The 22,856-nt window shown below is 39.6% G+C and overlaps 1 protein-coding gene across 4 annotated transcripts in view; it reads right to left on the bottom strand.

Moving 5' to 3' along the window:
- vegfaa (vascular endothelial growth factor Aa) overlaps positions 1–17,118 on the bottom strand; it is a 17,386-nt gene extending 268 nt beyond the window's left edge. The window contains exons 1-8 of one of the 4 annotated variants that reach the window (XM_032531859.1): positions 16,405–17,118; positions 14,646–14,688; positions 10,340–10,536; positions 9,453–9,529; positions 9,332–9,364; positions 5,168–5,299; positions 304–2,505; positions 1–260 (exon numbers count right to left, since the gene is read on the bottom strand). The exon at positions 1–260 is cut by the window's left edge and continues 268 nt beyond it. In XM_032531859.1, coding sequence (XP_032387750.1) covers positions 2,484–2,505; positions 5,168–5,299; positions 9,332–9,364; positions 9,453–9,529; positions 10,340–10,536; positions 14,646–14,688; positions 16,405–16,470 — 570 coding nt within the window. In that variant the 5' untranslated portion in view covers positions 16,471–17,118 and the 3' untranslated portion in view covers positions 1–260; positions 304–2,483. Of the gene's footprint in view, positions 2,506–5,167; positions 5,300–9,327; positions 9,365–9,452; positions 9,530–10,339; positions 10,537–14,645; positions 14,689–15,383; positions 15,896–16,404 lie in introns of those variants that run through there. The other 3 variants (XM_032531857.1, XM_032531860.1, XM_032531858.1) reach the window with 3 other exon arrangements.
- Positions 17,119–22,856: the final 5,738 nt, after the last annotated feature.

Below are 22,856 nucleotides of genomic sequence, written 5' to 3'. Positions count from 1 at the left end.
GGAAAAAAGGGTCACTATACTTTTGAAAATGGATTAACGTCTAAAGTCAGCATTACTGACTTTTAGTCTTGACCCGTCTTTTGTCCAGCACTCCTTGTTTAGTCTTTGTTGGCCAGCTTTGGTTTGTTGCACATGCTGAAATAAGCAGTGGTCAATGTAAGAATTTGATTTCTGACGGAGTTACATGTAAAGGTTTTAGCTAATAATAATTAAACATCATACAGTATTACTTTATGACATTTTTCTGGTTTGTTTTGGTTCTCTTAAAGAATTTAAGGGTAAAAATCACTCATTTGTGCACACGTTATTATTTCAATGACATACATATTAACTGTTAGGAACAAGTTATTAACTCAAGAGCACAAAAGACTAATTCTCTCATGAGTACACCTGCCATTATACATGGAATTGAGATTATTGTCAGAACTAAACTAATTTTCTGTACTGTTGAGATCCAGCCGCCTCCAGACAAACATATCACATAACTGACTGACTGTCAAAGCACAGCTCCTGGACATCAATCTGTAATATATACAAAATAATATAATGTATTCCATTGACCTTTCTTATCACAAATTATTTTATATGTGTATATATCATCAGTATAGTATTTATTCATTGCCTTACTTAAACTTAATAAATATATGCTTTTTTCTCCATTATGGCTCATTAATGAGGAAGGTATTTTTCTCATATGGTAAAAGTCTAGCATTAAAGGAAATGTTTGATTTGTGGTCAGTGGCTGTATCCTACTTGGGAATGAGGAGGTTATATTAGTGCCTTGGTTAAAGTCAGAGAAACCTCTGTGCCAGTTTACCACCGTCAGACTAGAGGCCTCTGATTGGACAGTCTTCACTAAATTACGTCAGAGCTGAGCAGCAGAAACAAAACTCCTTCGGTCCTCCATATGATGTGCCTTTGGGCCCACAAGTGCAAAACCATGTGTCCATTGCCCATGTCCAAAATGAAAAACACCTGTGTTGGCATTTCATTCACGCACATGTCGGTGGGTGGGGTTACTATCGGTCAACAGGCCCACCATGATCCCCCTCCGGCTGGTGAGAAACACAGCTTTAGTTTAAATCAGGAATGTCAAAGCATCGTCTTTCAGTCCTTTTTCCCCACAATAAAAGAATCTACAGTTATACGTGTTCTCCATTCAATCTCTGGACAGATTGAACACAGTTGAGGAGTACAAATTACCTTAACACGGCATATAAATATCAGAATACTTAACATATTCTATAAATAAGATGTAGTGTACTAGACAAAGGGATATCTAGTGAGTATATACAGATTGTTTATGATGAACTGCTCTGTTGTGGATGCCTGACTATTTCTTTGGAACAAACAAAGCCATTAAATAAGAAAACTGGAAGGTTGAGGATTTCTACAGTGATGTGCCAATCTGTGATCAGCTTGTCACTTCTTGTCTCCATATATACCTATAATAATATCCCTTCAGATAGCCTTGTCTAAAGACATTTTGTAAAAGGAACACAATACCTTAAAATGTAAATAATAAACTCTGTGCACAAAAAGAAAGACATCTGTTTTTTTCCACCAAGGACAGGTTACATAAAGGAGGGAGGACCAGAAACAGATACTTGTTTCTAACCTATAACCCTGGTGGAAACGTCCTAACTCTTGCCCTGCCCTTAGACCCCACACTTAGGGATAGTCCTAACCCTCATTCAATTTTAACATTGACTGAAATTGTTTTACTTGCTTTACTTAATTAGCTAAACTTTAGTTCAGTTCTTGCCATCGTCATGTAACCCTTCTATGTGGAAAGGTCATCTTCACATTATCCATCATCAAGCCACAAAACCTGCATCCACAGTCACTTCAGGAAACTCTGAGAGATGTCTCAGGTGTGTTCTCACACCAGCTGTAGTCAGTCCATGCAATGGAGACAAAACTTCACATCATATCACAGAGGGAAACAGTCCTTGGACCTGCCGTTCAGTTCCAGTACAACAGGCGTTCCTCCACCTCTGCCTCCTCGTCCTCCCTTCCGTCTCCTCTTTGTCTCTGTCAGAGTTCGGAGGTGAGTTTGGCTTCTGCTGCACCGCTCGTTGAAATTATAGTCACCAGTTTTTTGTTACTAAGAAAAATTTAAGATATTCATATCCACAGCAGACCAGCATCCAGTGAAGTGTTACATAAAAATAACAGATTTCTTTACCCAGTTCTACCCAAGAGCAGAACGCCACTGAAGCTTTTCCCATTCACACGCCAGTGGCGCATTCGTTTCGCTTTAAGTAGTGTTTTTTTTAAATGTAGCAGCAATACACATTGTCGATGTACCTATAGTATATGTACAAATATTAATATCTTTAGGCAGAAAACAGACAGTGGCAAGATCTGCGCCAAGAATGTCCTGTCTTGCGTTGTCGTTTCGTGTCCTTGCAGGGAATGCATCCTCAGGTTTCAAAGTGCTGTGCCAAGAAAATAATTCCTTCATAACAGTGTTGCTGGTCTCATCTCCTCGGTTTATCACATCTGTGGAAAACAAGATGACAGTCTGGTTAAGTGACAAGCAGCAACTTGGTTTTATACAACCTTGTCTCACAGAATATGATGTGCATGATCTCCTATACGTAACTGTTCCATGCAAAAAAGGGATTATTTAGAAACAGGGGCAAAAGAAGAAGCAGAAGTGGATAGTGAGGGAGGTTGAGGGATACATGACCTGGGTCAGTTTCCGCCTCCTGGTACTTTTTTCTGCTGTATATAAAAATGCACTTTTTCAGTTAAAGGGTTGGTCTTTAAATTTGACACATTTATCATTTATCAATGATACACATCAATGTCATTATGTTTTCTGGTAGATTTGGGTTCAGGTGGTGGGGTAATGGCTGGAACGGGGGGGTATGGTGGAGTGGTGGGGGTGAACAGGCATCTAACCCCAGTTCCAGAGACCCCCCACCCTTAGGTCCCCTCCACTCTCTATCTATTGACCACTGAGCAGCCAATTGGAATCATGTCAGTCATCACTTCACCTCAAGTGTGTGGCTCTCTAAATCCAAAGCAGTGTGGGGGGTCCACAGGGGTGAGAGGTCATGGAAGTGGCTGGGTCAGGAGAGGTCGTGAAACCTTGTTAACTAGAGGCAACAGCCCTCCTCTATTTAGCTGAACACAGTCAGGGTGATGAGTTTAACTCCACACATATTTATTAGTATTTGAGTGATTTTTCTTCATGTAAATGTGACATGAGTAAAAACCAGTGAATGTGACATGCAAGCAGCATGAACACGATAATCTGTAAACCTCTGTTAAAAAGATTGAGAGTGGAACCCCTGGCATTGTTAGTCCTGCGTGACATTTTTAATCTGACTCGTTATCTATTCTACTTAACTGGTAACAAAGCAAGTTTGAAATTGAATTGAGGTAATGTGATATGCACCTTAACCATTTGGCCAGGAAAGTGACATTTATATTCAGCTTTCATTGGAACTACTTTCTGGTGACAAAACAGTCCCAAGGAAAATAGCTCACAATAAGACTTCTTTAATCTATTTTATTTTTTTAACACCACAAATAAAATTGCATTTATTTTATTTAGTATATGGATATTGTAAAACCTGGATATATAAAACCAGAAACCACCAAAGGTACAAAGCAACATGGGCGAACCAACCCTTTAAAAGGTTTACATGGGCTGGGCAGTCCTTCTGGGCTCATTTCCTTCATATCATGTTTTTTGTCACTTATTGACTTAAGAAAAAATTTCTTACAAGTACATCATTGAGATACACGTTTTTCACTTAACAAAAGCTTGTAATGAGGGGAAAATATAATTAAATGGAAAAATCATCATGGAGAGAAATTTAATAAGGCTGTTGGTTCCTTTATCCAGACTAACATAAAAGCCAAACTTTTATAATAGATGTTTTAAGTCTTAGCATAGCATTGTGGCATGCTAACAGTTCCATGTAACTTCTTTAACATTTAGACTAGGGATGTTAATGATGAACTGTTATTAAGAATTTTGACCGATTAATACTTTTTTTTTCAAAACAAAAAGCAATGTGTTGCATGGTTAAAATAACAGTTCATACAATCTATTTCTCAACTGCTAGTTATATTTATGGTGCTAATTTTGTACTAACAAGTTCCATTTTAAACTGTTTTTTTGCTAAATTCATGGCTCTATGCTGGACAGCTCTTACAGCGGAGAGGTAAGTGACATCAATGAGGACCGTCCTCCATACAGAGTATACCATTCAGACACACATCTGACAACATCGCAGGTGGAGAGAGACTTGGACATACGCGCTCTGCGAACAGCTGCGGATCTTTGACGGTCGAACGGAGACGCGGGCTGTTCCAGGAAAGTGGCTGCATGTGTGACAATACACGCAACATCGTTGTATGACCGGTTAAACTGTAGCCTCGCATTGCTAGACCTATCTCCACAGCGCTGCAGTATAGATGAACTGGGACTCAGTTGCCTGATTTTTAGGTTAATGATTAGTTACCAAGGGATGGCTATCGATAAGAAAAAAATCTAAATTAGCATCCCTTAGAGCTGGGCAATATATCGATATTATATTGTTATGGTAAAATGTGACTAGATATCATCTTAGATTTTGGAAATCGTGATATCTTAAATGGCTAAAATGTTGTCCTTTCCTGGTTTTAAAGGCTGCATTACAGTCAAGTGATGTCATTTTCTGTGTTACCAGAATGTTCTAGCTTTTCTATTATTTTTACCTTTACCCTCTTACTCATTATATCTACATTACTGAAGATTATTAAATCTTAAATCTCATTGTGAAAAAGCACCAATTGCCAACCTTATAATATTGCCACATCGAGGTATTGGGACAAGAATATCGCGATATCTGATTTTCTCCACATTGCCCTGCCCTAGCATCCCTAAAGCAGACTGGATCAAAACGTTTTGTGGTAATCTTAAAACATCGTCATCACTCAAACAGATGTGACTGTTGCATCTTACAAGACACAATGCAAGCACAGAGAAGCTGCCACATTCCCATGAACAAACACCAACACAACATGGAAAAGCAGGGAGAAGCATGCATTTCTCAGGAAATCAATCTTTGCTTGAAGCACAGCGGTGGGCGTGGAGGTGGGTGGACGGGTGGGGAAAAAAGGAATTCAAGGCACGTTGTTTATCGTGTATGTATGGTAAACAAACCTGCAAGTTCTTTCGTTTAACTCAAGTTGCCTGGACTTGCAGTCTAATTGTGTGAATTTGCAGGAACATTTACAGGTGAGAGGGTCCTGCACAAACAAGCGCTTTCTTCTCTCTGAGCAAGGCGCACAGTGGCTGCAAGGGAAGCAAAAAGGGAGAGACAGAGAGAGAGAGAGAGAGAGATCTAAGCTATAGAGCAAATTCTGCAGAAAGGGCAGACAGACACTCATGCAACATCCCTATCCTCCCCCTTCCTCCTCACACCCCAAACCACCCCTCACTAAGATTTCTTTGGAAATGCATTTGTTTACAAACAAGACCGGATTTGTGGCTAAGATTTAATGTTTCAGGTATTAAACTAATCCACTCTGGCATCCTCATACCCTTTGACACCTGCATAATTGAAGCATATATTTTAAGTAAATCACAAAGTGAATCCACCCAGTTAGAGAAGCTTTGCACTATTATGTATATGTATATGTATATATATAGTATAATGCCACCATGCACATTAATTTATATTTGAAGAACAATGAAACCAAATGTTCTTCCTCAACAAGAACATAAATTACATCATAATAAGAAAGTAAAAATACATTGTCATGCTTGCAAATCAATGCTATAGATAAAATATTGAAATTTGTTTTGAGGTTTTTGTTTGGTAGGAGCAAAGAACATTCTTGATAAAGTCAGACGATGATTCCAGAATTTGTCAAATATCCATCATCACAGCAGAACCTTAAGTCAAGCAATTGGAGCCAAAGCCAACTGAGCCAACTCCTCCTAACACTTTCTAATGAATCCCCAAAGGGCAGGTGCAGCAATGTAACTGAGGCAGCGTGGTCACCCACAGGAGGCGCAAGGAGATGAAAAATGAATGTCTAATAGTTTGATATTAAGGTAGACACTATACTTGTTGCAGTATCTGTTACAGTGCTCAGCTAAAGAGATGGAAGGCCACACCAGAGACACAACAAGGACAGAACCAGATATATGAAGGTAGTTACTATGGGTCAAAACGGAACTATGCTTTGTCTCAAAGAACTGATTTCACTTTGCACAACACACATCCAAGCAGAAGGATCAATTATGTATCACCTTCTAGACCTCCTGTATGAAAACAGGAACAAAGGAACCCAAAGCAGAACTTATCTGTGAACCTCTCAAGGCTACAATGATCTAATGCCACACACACACACGTCCACACGCATCTGTACTTCTGTACTTTAATTCTGTACTGTAGCTGCTATCATCTGAAACAAAAAGGAAACATGGCAACAGATAAAAGTCCCTAACAGCAAGTAGAAGTAGCAAGCGCTTATCAGTGCAGCACACTACAGGACAGCAGACAGCCTTAAAGATAACCATTTCCCATAGAGATAACATGACAAATGCCATGGCAAATTTATTTTGCTGCCAAAGAAATGGAGTGGAATTTTGTTGCAAATAAATTAAAAAGGACACAAATGGGCAAAAATGGAACCTGTGCACAAAAGGTCATTATTAATTATACGGATTTTGTTAATAACTTGACAGCACTTAAATGTGTGTTCTTAAGTTAGTAAGAAAATCCACAATCCACAGTGATAGATTGTTAACTTCAGGCTCTGAACAAACAGAGAAGGAGGCAGGAGAAAAAGAAAAGACACCTAAGCAGATGCAGGGGCTGTCATGGAGGGTTCATTCAAAAGCCAAACAGAAGTTAATCAACCAACGGAACAGTTGCTCTAAGGTGGTCTCCCCATTAGCAGGGGTGGATATTGATCCATCGGCTAGGACTGGGCTAGGTCTATCAGGGTTTATGTTCCTGTAACTGACTGTATGAATGAGGACATCCTCTTTATAGCACCCTTACTCCACCCTGCCACCGGGAAACTAGCTGCTTACGTGCACAGTGACAGGCAGACCTTCTACAAGGCTGGATGAAGCTCAGCTTAGTCCCATGACAAACGGGTTTGACTTAGCTAACATGATCCCATCTCTCCTCCACCAATCCATCAGGTTTCAAGCCGCCGAAGCACAGTTTGGCACACATGCACTCCTCTTATCCAATTAAACAACCTGACCTCCCACTGAAAAGCCTTAAGACACACACACCACACGCATGCCTCAGTACACACAGCCCTATGACAACTGTGACAGGGAGAGAGTTCTCTCAATCAACGACACTTCAGTTCGTCTCCAAGCTCCTCCTTTATTAACACCCCTAAAAATAGGTTAACTGCATGACACCTGTTGCTATGATTAGACTGGAGAAGTAGCCGAGGGCCGAGGGTCAGGTTTGTGCAACTGGAGTCAGAGTGCAGACAGCAGCGGGTGGTCTGAAGCCGGCTGGCTACGCTTCAATCCCTCACACTATTATAGCCGCACCATAAAGTACTAAACCTGCTGCCATAAAAAGAGCACACTCAAAGTGTGAGAGTCCTGCAAAGATAGTTGGAAGACAGGCTCTGAAGGCCTTACTCTCTAAACTTTAGCTTCTACAGGAAACATGATAGTACACTTATATGCTTAGACTTCCTAAATTGTGACACCACTGAGCATGATCATTTTCTGTTAAACTAAATTGAAAGGCACACAAACTTAAATATATAAGCATGTGCATATTAACCAAAGCAAGCTAGTAGTGGGTAGGAGTGGAACGGCCCATAGATTTGTATTTCAGTGCATGAGTTTACACAGTATAAAATGAAATAAAGCAAATTAATTAATGCAATGCAAAACTAATGTAAAGAACTACTGTTAGATACGCAGGTTCTTCAGGGACACCTAATCTGTAGCTCCGCCTTAGCTTTGAAATTCTGATTGGAGCAACGTATGTAACACTGATGTTGTAGATTAGTGTTATGTTTCCAGCGTCACGGCTCTGAACCATAACATTAGGTGGGACAGACGTCTTGTTCCTTCAGGCTAACTATATTAGCTTTAGCCAGGCAGGGAGCAGCTTTCTGCGGCCGGGAGACGTTACGTGATAACGTTGCATTAATCAGGGGATTTAGTTTGAGATGTTGTATTGTAAGTTCCAGATGGAGTCTGGAGATGATGTGGGGTTGCCTACAAATTCTTTACTGTCGCACTGTTGCTTGCTCTGGAGGAAACTACTAGAACTGTTGGGTTCTTGTAAATTTTGGAGTGTGGTCTAGACCTACTCTATCTGTAAAGTGTCTTGAGATAACTCTTGTTATGAATTGATACTATAAATAAAATTGAATTGAAAATTGAATTGAAAATTGAATTGAAATTTAATTTACTGTTTACATCTTACTTTACACACCCAGGGGAGAGGCTGTATGACACTAGGTTGTACAGCCTGAGACATAAACAATAATACAAAATTTTGTTCTGCTTTTTCCTCCATTGTACCAAACTCGTACCAAACCAGGATGTCTGAACCGAGTTATGAACCAAACCGTGACTTCTGTGTACCATTCCATCCCTAGTAGTGGGTATTGAAACTTGATATTTTTCTGGTTCCGTAGCTAAAAATCTGGAATTAAAGGCCTGGTCAAATTTGCAATCAATCCATCAAGCAAGAAATTATCTGTAACAGCTTATCATCTACAGGGTCGCAGGGGCTGGAGCAGATTCCAGCTGACATTGGGGGAGAACCAGGGTACACCCCCGGCTGGTTGTCAGACAATCACTGGGCTGACACAGAGCTAGACAACCATGCTCACATTCACACCTATTGGCAATTTAGAGTCAACAATGAACCTAACCTGCATGTCTTTAGACTGGGAGTGGAGGCCATGCCTCTTGCTGTGAGGCAACAATGCTAACCACTGCCGTTTATAATGTTATTGTTTTATTCTTTGATAAAATAGCTCCTCATTTAAATTTAAAAGTTTGGCAAAGTTGGATCCAATGTTGTGTTTAGACAAAGCAAATTAAAGTCTAAATACTAATCTATTACACCCATATAATACCCATATTGACAATAATGATATCACTATTGGAAGGAGCCCTAATATTCATTAACATATAGCGCAACAAAGTCAGAGAAAGGGGAAAATACATAGACATACAGAAAGATACATAGACATACAGCTCAAACAAGGCTAAACAAAGAAAAGTGAAGTCATTTCGACATGAATACAGAGATCACGAGAGAAATCTGAAACCATTCGAACAGATGACAAAACAGAAAAAAACAGAACACGTACTTACTATTCTTTCTTTGCTTGAACATCTGGCTTTAGTCTGAAATTAAAAAAGAGCAAGATGATTTAGTTTTTTTGTTGCTTTCATCACATCACTGTCGCTGTGTGTGAGGTCTGCAGTCTCTTACCTGCAATCACACTTTTGATGCTCTGTGAAACTTAAGTGAATCGTATGTTGCGTTACCATTTGTCTAAACCGCATTACCTTGAAGAGAAACAGAGAACATAACAAGGCAAAGTTTAGATTAAAACAACAACAACATGACTTTCAAAGTTAAATAGTCAGCATGGTTGGAGGACAGTAGAGGCTGTGACCACACACTAATGGTTGTAAACACACGGCATACATGAGATGCTGATGGATGGAAACCTTCTGTGCCTCTAACCTTTTGCCTAACAACGCTTTTTCATAACACATGTCTCAAGACAAAGAGCTTCTAACCCTAACCCTATGACTGTGCTCAGAAATTTCAGATTTAAGGATTTAACTAATTAATCTCAACAAAAGCTCTTCTTACTACTTTTTTTTCTGGAACACTCCATGTTAGTCTTCATCGGTGGGTGGAGTTTGCTCAGTTTTCATAGAGATAGCTCAGTTGTCACAATGTGACCCGGTCATGTGGTACATACAACTACATACTTAGATCATGTGATGACATCGGAGCTATCTCCATTACAACTAAGCAAAGTCCATCAGCTGATGAAGACTAGAGCTGCAACATTAGTCAACTAATAAATTAATGGCCAACCATTTTGATAATCAATAGTCGCTTTGAGTCATTTCTTATGAAAAAAAACAACAGCTTTTTTAATGTGAATATTTTTTTTATAGTTTTGATCCTCTTCTGTGACAGTAGACTGAATATATTTTAAGTTGTGGAACAAAACAAGACATTTGAGGACGTCATCTTGGGCTTTGGTTGACATTTTTCACCATTTTCTGACATTTTATAGAAAAACCAACTAATCGATTAATTGAGAAAATAATCGACAATACAAAATAATCGTTAGTCACCTGCAACGTGACGTTGCGGGTTTCTGTGGGTACACACTCCATGGCTTCGTCACTGCAGCAGCCTCCACAGCGGTTGAGGACCACGCAGGAAGGGACGTAGGTATGTTCTGTGTCCTCGGGATACTCATGGAAGATGTCCACCAGCACCTCCCTGGGCTGACACATACTCTTTGTGATGACTTCTGTGAGAAGGATAACTGAAAAAAGACAAGAGGATTGATTGATTCTTTTCATCATCATCATCATCATCATCATCATCATCATTATCGTCATCTTCCTTATAGCCGGTTTGAAAGTGAACAGAAAAGCTTTTTTTGGGGTGAAGGATAGAGCACTTGTTTATTTGTTGCCAGTACAGATACAGTGCAGTCATGCCCAATAACAAGACAAGCTCAACAGTGCCACAGATCTGTGGCCTGAGCAGCACTAATAACATTTTTTTGTGCCATAGACAATCTTGTACTGACAATATGTCAAACTTGTAGAGATGAAAACTGCTTGCCAACCATTTGGGTAGAAACTGACATGACGTGTTGGACAATGCTCTTATAAACAACTCCCAGTAATGTGTGCAAAAGTAGAAAAGGTTCACATCCAAGATCACAAAGACGTGATGACCATGTGACAAAAGATTTTTATTTTGTAAACTAATAAGAGCAACAACAGACATTTTGGATTATTTCAATGGCAAATTACACTAAAGCAGCTACACAAAAAGATACAACTGGACTGAGTTGGAAAGCAGAAGCAACACTTTATCAAATATACTGTATTCTAAGATTTGATTACACCTCTGCAAAACTACAAAACAAAAAAAGTAATATTTAGAGATCAAGAGCCAATAGTTTTGATACCAATCTCAAGACTTAATACAACTAACTGAGTGGGCTGCCAGGCCTCTCTGTATTTCCATTCCCGGTGCAGCCCAGAATAATCCGTCCCACAGTCCACAGGGCTAGGTTCCCAGCGACCCCTAGCTAACTCCCGACCCCTGGTTTGCCAGAGCAGCCATGACCTCAGGCACTGTGGCGCCAGAGTTCACCTCTGACATGTGACCCCAGGAAGCCCACCCATGTGCAAACTCTGCTTCTGGATTAATGCTGCAGACTGACTCTATTAGCTTTATGATTACATTTTATTTTTAAATGCTACAAATAATACACAGATGGATCCCTGAGAATTTCATTTAAGAAGTCTTTTACGCAGTATTTCAACCATACCATGGTTACATAACTTTAGCTGAGGCATGGGAAGGCAAGTTGCCTTTACAGAGTGTAGAGTAAAATACTCTTATGTTACAGTGGAAGCTCTCTGATGAGACATCAGATACAGAAAAATGAATAGAAATATTAAAAGCATATTACAGCACTTTGCTGCATGTCTCTTCCCTTTCATGTCTAAGCTGTCCTATCAAATAAAGGCCTAAAATGCAACAAAAAAAAACAAACACAAAATGACGTTCTTCTTTTGTTAATCATATTTAAGGAGCTAAAATCAGAGAATTTTGACTTTTTTCCCCTAAAACACTATGCAAATTGATCTTTGCAGCGCCATGCATCACTCCAGATCTATGATGAATGACGCTGCGGTTTTGGCTGCAGTGACCAGGCCAGCAGACATGAGCGGCTAAAACACTAGCACCTGCTGGGTGGATTTGGTTCATGAGACTGTCAGCAGACCACGGCATCGTGCCAACACACTCAACTAGGGCTGCACGATATTGGAAAAAAATGACATTGCAATATTTTTTTTCCTATGATATATATTACCATATGACAAAGTGACTCTATATAAATAGATCTATTTGGAAATGATTAATCATTCTCGACTACTGGGGTGATTTTGTAGGGGAGGGCATCTACATAGAAAATAAAAATGAAAAAGGAACTTTTCTTATGTGAACCATTTCAACCTTTGTTGAACTTTACAAACATGAGGAAGCGCTGTGACTATTCTTCTGAAGGGATGTTGGAGAGGGAAATTAGGTATTTAACCGTTGTGTCTTCCCGTTCACCATGCACTTGTTATGGTCTGTTTTGCCAGTCTACAAAGCATAAAGTAAAAACCCAGTTCTGTGTTACATCTTCATAGTGAACTTCATTCCAACCTATTACCACTAGTTTTACACTTATTTTTGGAATTCATGATCATTAAACCTCATTTATAAGAAATTATACCTATTTTCGGAGTTAACACCCCTCAGATATTGTGAATTATTTTGACTAATAGTTCAGATCTGAAGGAACGTGTGTTGCTAGATAATCACAGCCTTGTTTCGTGATATTTTTGGGCAACTTGGTTGACATAAACCCATACTTGATATATAAAGAAACTTTTGACAACAGGTCAAATTTGAGAACAAGGACAACATGAGGGTTAAATACACTGGTTGACTCACATGACAGCATTGTAAGTTTACTTTTCTATCAAGCAGCAAAAAAAGTTGTAGCTGTAAAGGTCCAGTGGCATGAACATTTCACTTTATGAGTTTTTTTAACATCAGTATGAGGCCCCCAGCCTGCCTATGGTCCCCCAGTGGCTAGAAATGGGGATAGGTGTAAACCGAGCCCTGGGTATCCTGCTCGGCCTTTGAGAAAATGAAAGCTCAGGTGGGCCAATCTGGAATCTAGCTCTTTATGAGGTCATAAGGGGGCAAGGTTACCTGCCCCTTCTCTGCTTTGCCCACCCAGAGAATTTGGCCCACCCATGAGAGAGAGACATCATGGCTTTCAAACGAGTAAAGGGGCAGTTGGTCAAGGCCACACCCCCCCTCCTCAAAAGCTACAGACTACCAAGGTCTATATAAAAAAGAGACTTCAGATACGGTATTGGGGACCACTAAGGTCTATATAAGAGACTTCAGATAAGGTATTGGGGACCACTAAGGTCTATATAAATGCATCCAAAGACCACCATGTCATGGGACCTTAAACGTTGCACATCGTGATGTAGACGATTAAACTAAATATCGTGCAGCCCTACACTCAACTGGTTCAATCTTTTGAAGCAAGGTTGCATACATTTGCTCTGTCTAACATAATTCTTGTCAACAAATCTAATGACAAGACCCAAACTACCAACTGTATCGTAACAAGTTTTCTTTGTGCATCAGTCTGATCCCTCTTATTCATCTGCGTCATAGAGCTTGATTGTTGTCATAAACAATGTTAAATACACATCAGCGAGCCAAACTGTTTCACTGGGTGACGTGTTACTTAATGACCATCAGCACGGACACTGTGTTTTGACAAATACAAAAGTCTTAACTTAAGAGTCCACTTATTATTTTTATTTTTTTATTATTTATTTAACTTGTAACTGCATGTCACGGGGCACGTTCAGCCACATTGCGACATCTTCATTTAAACTGAAACAGGGGTGCGTTGAACACCCTGTTATGTGCGCTGTTGTGTGTTTAGTAGACATTAATAGGCTTGGGGCTAAGAGCCACATACAGGGTGGAGAAGTCGGAAAACATTGCAAGACACAATCTCTTTGTGGGATCTGCTGTTTAAGAAAAATGTATTCATCTCCATCCTGGCCGAGGTGGACTTAACAAGTCATATTAACAATAAAAATTAAGGAGAGCTTAAAAAATAAGCTGTCCACCAGGAGTCATCAGGTCATAGTCTTGAAACAGTTTATATGACAGCTTTTTGAGGTGCAGTGTAGGTGTGTGAAGGTGAGCAGCATGCAAGCAGACTTTTTGCTCCTCTACAAACACTAGCAACAACCACCCAACCTGTCCAGTGATGCTGTTTGCAGTGACTAATCTGTGTAATCTCCAAAACCAACCAACAGGGCCAACCTTGGCCTCAGCACTGCATTGTCACTGTCAAACAAACAGTGTGTGGCATTGAACCAAGGCTGACTGTCTGCTCATGTATTGACTGTGTTCTTTCACCATAGATTGGTAGAAAAAAACACCCCCCCCCACCCCGCAAAATAATTGTGGAGGCATTAACTAATTTACACTTTTAAACTTACATTAACTTGTTTTGAAATCTGCACCACTTTTATGGTGACTCCAAAGTCCTGATTCAGACCTTTCACCGTTGAGAACTTTGATTCCCATCTGCTCAGTACAGAAAACAGTCCTCAGCTTACACTGATGAATAGATACCCCCCCCACACACCTTACAAATGTCAAACATTTAAAGAAACAAAGTAAGTCTGACACAGAGTAGATGCAAATGTTTATCACATGTCCACTAGGTGGCCCTGTAGTTATCTGGCCTGCACACTGAAGAAAGGAAGAAGTCTTTAAATTAGACAGCTCTAATAGAGAAAGAAAGAGAAAACTTACCCTCATTTTTACTCTTCTCCACTCCCTTGTTAATGCTGGCAGTCTGTAAGAGATGCACATTAGACCAGGTGTTAAATATGTATCCTTTGCATGCCTCTATACAAAATGTCATCATCATAAAACAAATCAAAATGTATCTCGTTAACTTTTACTGTACGTATGTAGGCCTAAAGGTTTTTATTTTCATCTCATTACGTCACAGTATGATTTAATGGGAAGCCAAATCCACAGCAGAGTGACAAAGCTTCCTAATCATAAAGACTGATATCGGAATACAATGTTTAAAAAAGGGTTAAGGTTACCCTAACTTGTTATAGACTTTCCATTCGATCTCTGCTTGTTAACAAGTTTATTCAGATGCATCAGGTCCGTCATTCAAGCTGCAAACACGCAGCTGAGGAGCAAGGCTGATGTACCTTCAAAATAAAAGCCCTGCAGCCTGTTGCGCAAACGGTTTAATCTAAGGTGTGCTGCCCAAAAGATTATTGATTTAAATTTAAAAAGGCATTCTATATTTGAAGTTGAAAGCAAAAAGTCTTAGCGATATTACAACAACTGATTGACTTTCTTTGTAGGCAAAAGGAAAGTAGCCTACAAATCACTCACAATTCACTCCATTCATGAAATTGCTTGACTATGGTTTAGTTTTATTCTGAAAGGAGTAACAGGAACCGGCCTTTGTTTTGATTGTTAAAAGATAACGTGACGAATCGGCATCCCTGGCAGACCTCCGTTCACCTTATGTGGCTGCTGTAACAGGCGGAGATATTGCGTGAGAAAGCAGAGCGGGATCGGCCTGTGTGGGAACGGAGTGGACATCCTGCAGGGCGGCAGGACAGGAGAAACCGGGTCTCAGCTTCCACACACTCCGGATCACCGTGAGAGAAAAAGACCGAGTGGGAATTAACCCTGCAGCTAAATAGCTGACTGACTGTACAGAGTCCAAACTACACTCCGCACCAACGTCAGTTCTCATGGAGGCGCACTAGGCAGAACTCTATGAAGAAATCTCACAGTTTAATGCACACTCTCCGGAAATATTGACCATATAACTAACTGAGAAACTTATGCGTAAGATTATCGTTTACTGTTTCATTCGGAATAGAGGTAATCCAGGAAGCACCATTCGTTTAGGCATAATTCACAACTTTTATGACTATTACACCCAGTTCAATGAGTCGTAGCCTACCATAGGCAAACCCAATTAAAGCTGCATTTCTATTCAACTAAGTAGCCTACGTTGAAAAATATATCTGCCAAATGTAATGATTGTTTTACGGAATCAAAATGAATATATTCATTTTGTGTATTTGTATTCCTACGTAGCTACGTATTTCACCAAGAGCGTCGCAGCCTTTAAAGCAAATCTTAACCTCACTGGTTTATAATTGCAGTCTGGCTTTACAATAAAGGGACATGTATGAGTGTTTTAACAAAATGGACAAAGTAAGACTAAGGGCTTATAGGTAGAGTACCGACAGAAAAGAAAATGCCGATATTAAAATTTTAATTTAGTAATAAAATTCCATGTACAATACACTTTCAGTAATTAGAATTTCCCTGTATGTGCAACGTTTTTCCCAAGGAATGTGATTAGGCATTTCTTTGCGCCACGTACAGTAGGATTCTAAAATGATAGATAGAGAACCGGTATGCGTTATAGACACGTGTGGATTATAAACAAACGTCACTGTTTATTAATTATTAATTAATTCATCATTATTAATTTTACTTAAACAAAAGGAAGTCAAACACTTACCTTTATAGTGGACAGGTGAAGAAGCGCTGCCAAAAGGATGTGTACCAAACTGACAACAAAGTTCATGGTTGTAATTCCGCACGATGAGCCTTAAAATCTCTACGGTCGTTTAAGAGTAAAAAAAAAAAAAAATCTGAAAATGTTACTAACAAAACAACACCCCACAGTCAAAAAAATGTAATAAATAAAAACCGCGGCAAATCTTGGCTAGAGCAAAAGCATATCCATATCTTCCACACGCATGTGGCACGTTCACAGGGACCCTTCCAGTGTCTCCCAGCGGCGCTCCTCTGGAAACCTTCCCATCCGACCAGCGTCGCTCATCCGCAGACAAAGGCAGTGTGATGGGCTCTGAAATCCACGCTGATCCGGAGCGATCCTCCAAAAAATACAGTAATAATGTTCACAGTGGAAACGGGCGGATCAGTTCATCAACTTTACACACCGGTGTCTTTCTTTACTCTCATTAATCCCACAACATGAAGGGTGTGTGTGGTGTGTGTGTGTACGTGAGTACAGCAGGCACTGTTTGCCGGTATAAAGTGATCCTTTTCCTTTCTTCCGCAAACCTCCCTTCTAGTGTTTCTTATTGAGTGTCCGCCCCTGTGCTGTCCCTCGGCTTCTCTTCTCTTTGTAAATGTGTCCTGCGGAACATCGACAGACAGCAGCTTGTCCCCTGCTCAGCAGCGGTACCGGTCTCTCTCGCGTTCTGTCTCCTCTGAACAAAACGCCCGGCAGACCGCAAGCTTCTTTCTGGAGGCGGGGCGGCTGGGAGGAACCAATGGCAGGGAGGGGAGGGGGGGGGGGGGTAACCTGCGTTACCTCACACACACACACACACACACACACACAGGAGAGGTTCCACTGATGCTTACTGTAATATTTAATGTAGGCTTGTTGAATTTGGCTGCATTTCCTTTAAACATAGTGGGAAGCATCGATGATCATCATTACAAGGGACTGAGATAAAAGAAAAAAATGAGAAAAAAGAATCATGTACTTTCCCCACTGCAATCATTTACTACATTTCCAAGGAAATGTTAAGAGCAGTGAGTGTAAGTACAGAGGCCCACGGTGTGCAGCCTGTACAGCAGCCCTGTGCTATAGTCGCACATGTGTAAAGTACCCACAAATTATAGGTAACACATGCCTATTACCAGGTTTCAATTACCATTTTTTTCTCTGTTCTTTCATTTCTGTCTATATGTTGCTGTTTTTATACCTTTAACTTAAGTCTCTCTTCATGTTTCTGTTACTTTATGTATATACAGTTTATTTCAAAAATATATAAATATCAATTATTTTTACATTTTTATCACGTAGTGTGTAATTCTAAACATCTCTGTGAATTTTTTTTTTTTACAAACCCCATAGAATTCTCCTGTGGTCCCCTTCAGTTAGAGGCCAGCTGGTGAACATACAGCACTGGAGCATTTAGCAGCTTCCCTCAGGAGTTGGTAAAGACCCAACCAGAGCTAAAAAAGAGTAAATATTGGACTAAGAGTCATCAGGTGGACACACAAACACCACTCGGAATCAATGATTATGTTGTTTTGTGTCTGCTGGGTGTGTGAAATGAGCAACTGTTTGTTCACCATAACTATTTTATTAGGTGTTAATGTCCTTGTCTTTGCAGCTTGTTGCGCTGCCCCCAAGTGGTCAAAATATCAGTTAATGCAAGGCAAGGCAGCTTTATTTAAATAGGACATTTCACAAACAAGGCAATTCAAAGTGCCTTACATAAGACATTAAAGAGTTAAAAAAATTAAAAACATCCCTTAAAGAGAATATAAAAACAGCTAAAACAAAATGAGACAAGTCAGGAACAAAAGTTACATTGCAGTGTATGAAGAACAGTCACTTAACCCTCGTGTTGTCTTCCCGTCAAAATTGAAAATCAACACTTTTGTTGACGCTTTTTGTTTATGTTTTTAATTTTTTTTTACTTTTTTGTTCTTTTTTTCAAAACTTTTGACCCTTTTTTTTCAATGTTTGTCATTTTTTTCTAAATTTTAAACACTGTGTAACACTAACTTTAATTTTACAGTTATTTTTGGAATTTATGATCCACAAACCTCATTTATAGGAAATTATACCTAATTTTTGAGTTAGAAAAATGCTATAAAATTGAATAAGACACCCCAAAATTAATGAAAGTGGAGATTTGTACTTGCCAAAGAGTGTAGTGTGGAATCAGTCATGTTATTTTGGGTAATTCCAATTGAGTAGTAAAAAAGAACACTGATATAGAAAAACAAGTCAATTCGACCCGAGGACAACATGAGGGTTAAGTAGCTTTTTACAATGGACAGTGTGTCACTACATGCTGCTATTCAGCAATAAATACTAAGATGCATGGCATTTTTTATTTTTTTGCATGTATATTTGCCCTCTAGTGGCCTGAAAGAGCCCTCACTGTCCTTACATCAAGCATCCTCGTCTGACGTTTTCTTCCTTCTGCCATATCACTTTATTCACTTTATTGTGTTAAACAAACAATCTCACTGACCTTGTAAAAATAAAAGATGTTATTGTTATAAATGTACCTGTTATTTGCGTAGCTTACCTGTTGATGGTGGATTTGTCCCGTGTATGCTGCCCATGTATATGTCATCAGACTGTGAAAACAAATATCCCACATATATGGGACAATGTAAATATGTAAATATCTCGGAATCCCAGCAGCGTGTAAAACAGTGCCCTGATCCAGGATCATGTACCTTACCTGACAGTGTGTATGGGGGCTCCTCTATGATACTGTAAGCACTTATAAAATTGGGTTCTCCTCGTGTTGTTCCAGTAAGAAGGGAATTGAATTCCAGCTCATTTCACCATCACTGATTGCTGAGCAACCCTTCCACTATACATTTCCCATCAATCTAAACTAGTTAATAATAATAAAAAAATTAATAATTTATACTCTTTATTGATCCCCTATGAGGAAATTACAATTTACACACTGTTGTTATTACACACAGGCCTGAAATACACACACACAGGTCCTTTACATGCACTAATGGAGGATGAGTGAGTGGGGTGACAGTGCTGAACAGGAACCCTGAGCACTTGAAGGGGGTTCGGTGCCTTGCTCAAGAGCACATTGAACTATATCCAGCTACCAGTCCATACACCATACTTTGGGTTGTACAAGGGCTTGAACCTGAAACCCTCTGGTCCCAACCAACGCCTTACAGACTGAGCTACTGCCACCCCAATGGTTTTCACTTTCATGACTCATATCTGGTATATTTTTACAGTTTTCCTGCTCATGTTATGTTTAACTTTATCATTCTGTTTTAACAAGGAACTACAGTGGTGTGAAAAAGTGTTTGCCCCCTTCCTCATTTCCTGTTCCTTTGCATGTTTGTCACAATTAAGTGTTTCGGAACATCAAACCAATTTAAACAATAGTCAAGGACAACACAAGTAAACACAAAATGCAGTTTGTAAATGAAGGTTTTTATTATTAAAGGTGAAAAAAAATCCAAACCATCATGGCCCTGTGTGAAAAAGGGATTGCCCCCTTGTTAAAACATACTATAACTGTGGTTGTCCCACACCTGAGTTCAATTTCTCTAGCCACACCCAGGCCTGATTATTGCCACACCTGTTCACAATCAAGGCATCACTTAAATGGAGCTGCTTGACACAGTAGGTCCACCAGAAGATCCTTAAAAGCTACCATCATGCCGAGACCCAAAGAAATTCAGGAACAATTGAAAAGAAAGTAATTGAGACTATCAGTCTGAAGGGTTATAAAGCCATTTCCAAAGCTTTGGGAATCCAGCAAACCCCAGTGAGAGCCATTATCCACAAATAGCGAAGACATGGAACAGTGGTGAACCTTCCCAGGAGTAGCCGGCCGCCCGAAATTACCCCAAGAGCGCAGCGACGACTCATCCAAGAGGTCACAAAAGACCCCACACAACGTCCAAAGAACTGCAGGCCTCACTTGCCTCAGTTAAAGTCAGCGTTCATGCCTCCACCATCAGGAAAGACTGGCAAAAATGGCCTGCATGGCAAGTTCCAAGGAGAAAACCACTGCTGAGCAAAAGAACATCAAAGCTCGTCTCAATTTCTCCAACACACTCTTGATGATCCCCAGACTTTTGGGACAACATCTGTTGGACTGATGACAAAAGTGGAACTCTTTGGAAGGTGTGTGTCCAAGTATATCTGGCGTAGAAGGAACACTGCATTTCATAAAAAAACATTATCCAACCGTAAAATATGGTGGTGGTAGTGTGATGGTCTGGGGCTGTTTTGCTGCTTCAGACCTGGAAGACTTGCCGTGATAAAAGGAACTATGAATTCTGCTGTCTACCAAGAGATCCTGAAGGAGATGTCGACCACCTGTTTGTGTACTCAAGCTGAACGAACTTGGGTTCTGCAGCACGCAATGATCCTAAACCAACCAGCAAGTCCACCACTGAATGGCTGAAGAAAAACAAAATGAAGACTTTGGAGTAGCTTAGCCAAAGTCCTGACCGGAATCCTATTGAGATGTTGTGGTATGACCTTAAAAAGGCCGTTCCAGCTCGCAAACCCTCTAATGTAACTGAATTAGGACAATTCTGCAAAGATGAGTGGGCCAATTCCTCCAGGACGCTGTAAAAGCCTCATTGCACGTTATCGCAATCGCTTGGTTGCAGTTTTGCTGCTAACGGTGGCCCAACCAGTTATTAGGTTTAGGGGGCAATCACTTTTTCACACAGGGCCATGATGGTTTGGATTTTTTTTCACCTTTAATAATAAACACCTTCATTTACAAATTGCATTTTGTGTTTACTTGTGTTGTCCTTGACTATTGTTTAAATTGGTTGGATGTTCCGAAACACTTAAGTGTGACAAACATGCAAAGGAACAGGAAATGAGGAAGGGGGCAAACACTTTTTCACACCACTGTATATCACATTAGCAAAATAAGATGAACTCTAAATGCTTTTTCATAAGGACTGTAAATTCCCATGTAAAGAAACACTATTACTATTCACTTCCTGGGAACATTAACATTAACCCTTAAATGCTTTCATTGAGTCTTTTGCAACCAGGGACTGTATTAAAACCTGAATTCATTGATTGGATTCAATCCAATTCTTTGTCTTTAACAATGTTTTGGTGTCAAAATATCCAAAATGATAAAACAGTATAACTATATTTCTGTTCATTGTCTATTTGTCATTAAATACATCTGATTTCCCAAAGTCTTGGAGATTCTCGGCATGCAGTGTTTGGTCCCCAGAGCCACCAACTTTAGCACAGCTAAAGGTGCGTTTACAAACCACTGATAGAGCTGACAGCCCCAAGCACCCACCTGGAAATGTTTGAAACATATTGGGAGCTGTCATGATGCTGGGATTGAAGTTTTGGTGTCATCTGTTTGAAGTACTACCCTTATTGGCTTAGTTTAAAATTAGATTTACCTTGAGATCAAACAGTTATTTATAACAGGAATTATTAGTGCAAGTAGCAATTCATTCAAGAATTGTTTCTACATACAGTGTGTGCTCATCATTTTGGATACAGTTGAACAATTATGCAATATTCATGTTAATATATTCAAAGTCTGCATTTATTGCAGAGGCACATTTTTATCAAAATAAATGAATCAGTCCGTTCAATCGTACAACCACAATTCATGCACATTGTCAGATTTACTCAGATTTACTCAGCAATCAAGAATGTGAGTTTGGTCAATCACTGTAGTTTTCTCTTTTTTTTGAGTTTACTTTTTTTAACATTATTTCATCACAAGTTTTCTATACAATTGTACATAGCACAACAGAGCTGCCATGTACATAAATACACAAGCATACCAATCACTGTAGCTTTTTGATCGAAAATAAGAATAAAAATTAGAACCAGGGTTTGCAAAAATCAATCCACCAACCCTTCAAAATTCTCTATAACTACAGTGATGACGTTTACATGCCCACTTATATTCCAAATATGTTCCGAAGTTGACACAGGTCATATAAACATTATATTCTAAATAAGGCCTTTTCCACGAATACAGCATTTTCCGATTGAGACTTGGGTTATGTTGGTATTTTAGAAGCAATTTTGGACATGTATACTGCACATTCGGAATATGTGTCTTAATCAGGATTTTTACCACTGTTTGTGACTCTCTTGCCTGTTTAGCTTATGGTCAGCGCTGTTCGTTGCTATGGTTGTTGTACACAAACCTACTACAGTTTGTAAGGCTGGGGTAGAGATGCATGCCCAAAAGGAAAGAAGGAGAAATATATCTAATTTTAAACATTATGAAAGAGTTGGAAATTAACAATTAAGTTTTTGGATATGCACAAACATTGGTGACCTTTTCGTGAAAGTTGAATGAAAGAGGCTGGAACACTTTGGAAAAATCCTGTTTTGCACGGTTTAATGTACATAGGAATATAAATGGAATATTTATTTTCATTAGCCATTTGAACAGCTTATTTGGAAAA

The sequence above is a fragment of the Etheostoma spectabile genome, chromosome 12 (assembly GCF_008692095.1).
Source record: "Etheostoma spectabile isolate EspeVRDwgs_2016 chromosome 12, UIUC_Espe_1.0, whole genome shotgun sequence".
NCBI classification, from domain to species: domain Eukaryota; kingdom Metazoa; phylum Chordata; class Actinopteri; order Perciformes; family Percidae; genus Etheostoma; species Etheostoma spectabile.
Note: the sequence above shows the minus strand (reverse complement) of the source record. Positions and strands in the feature narration are given on the sequence as shown.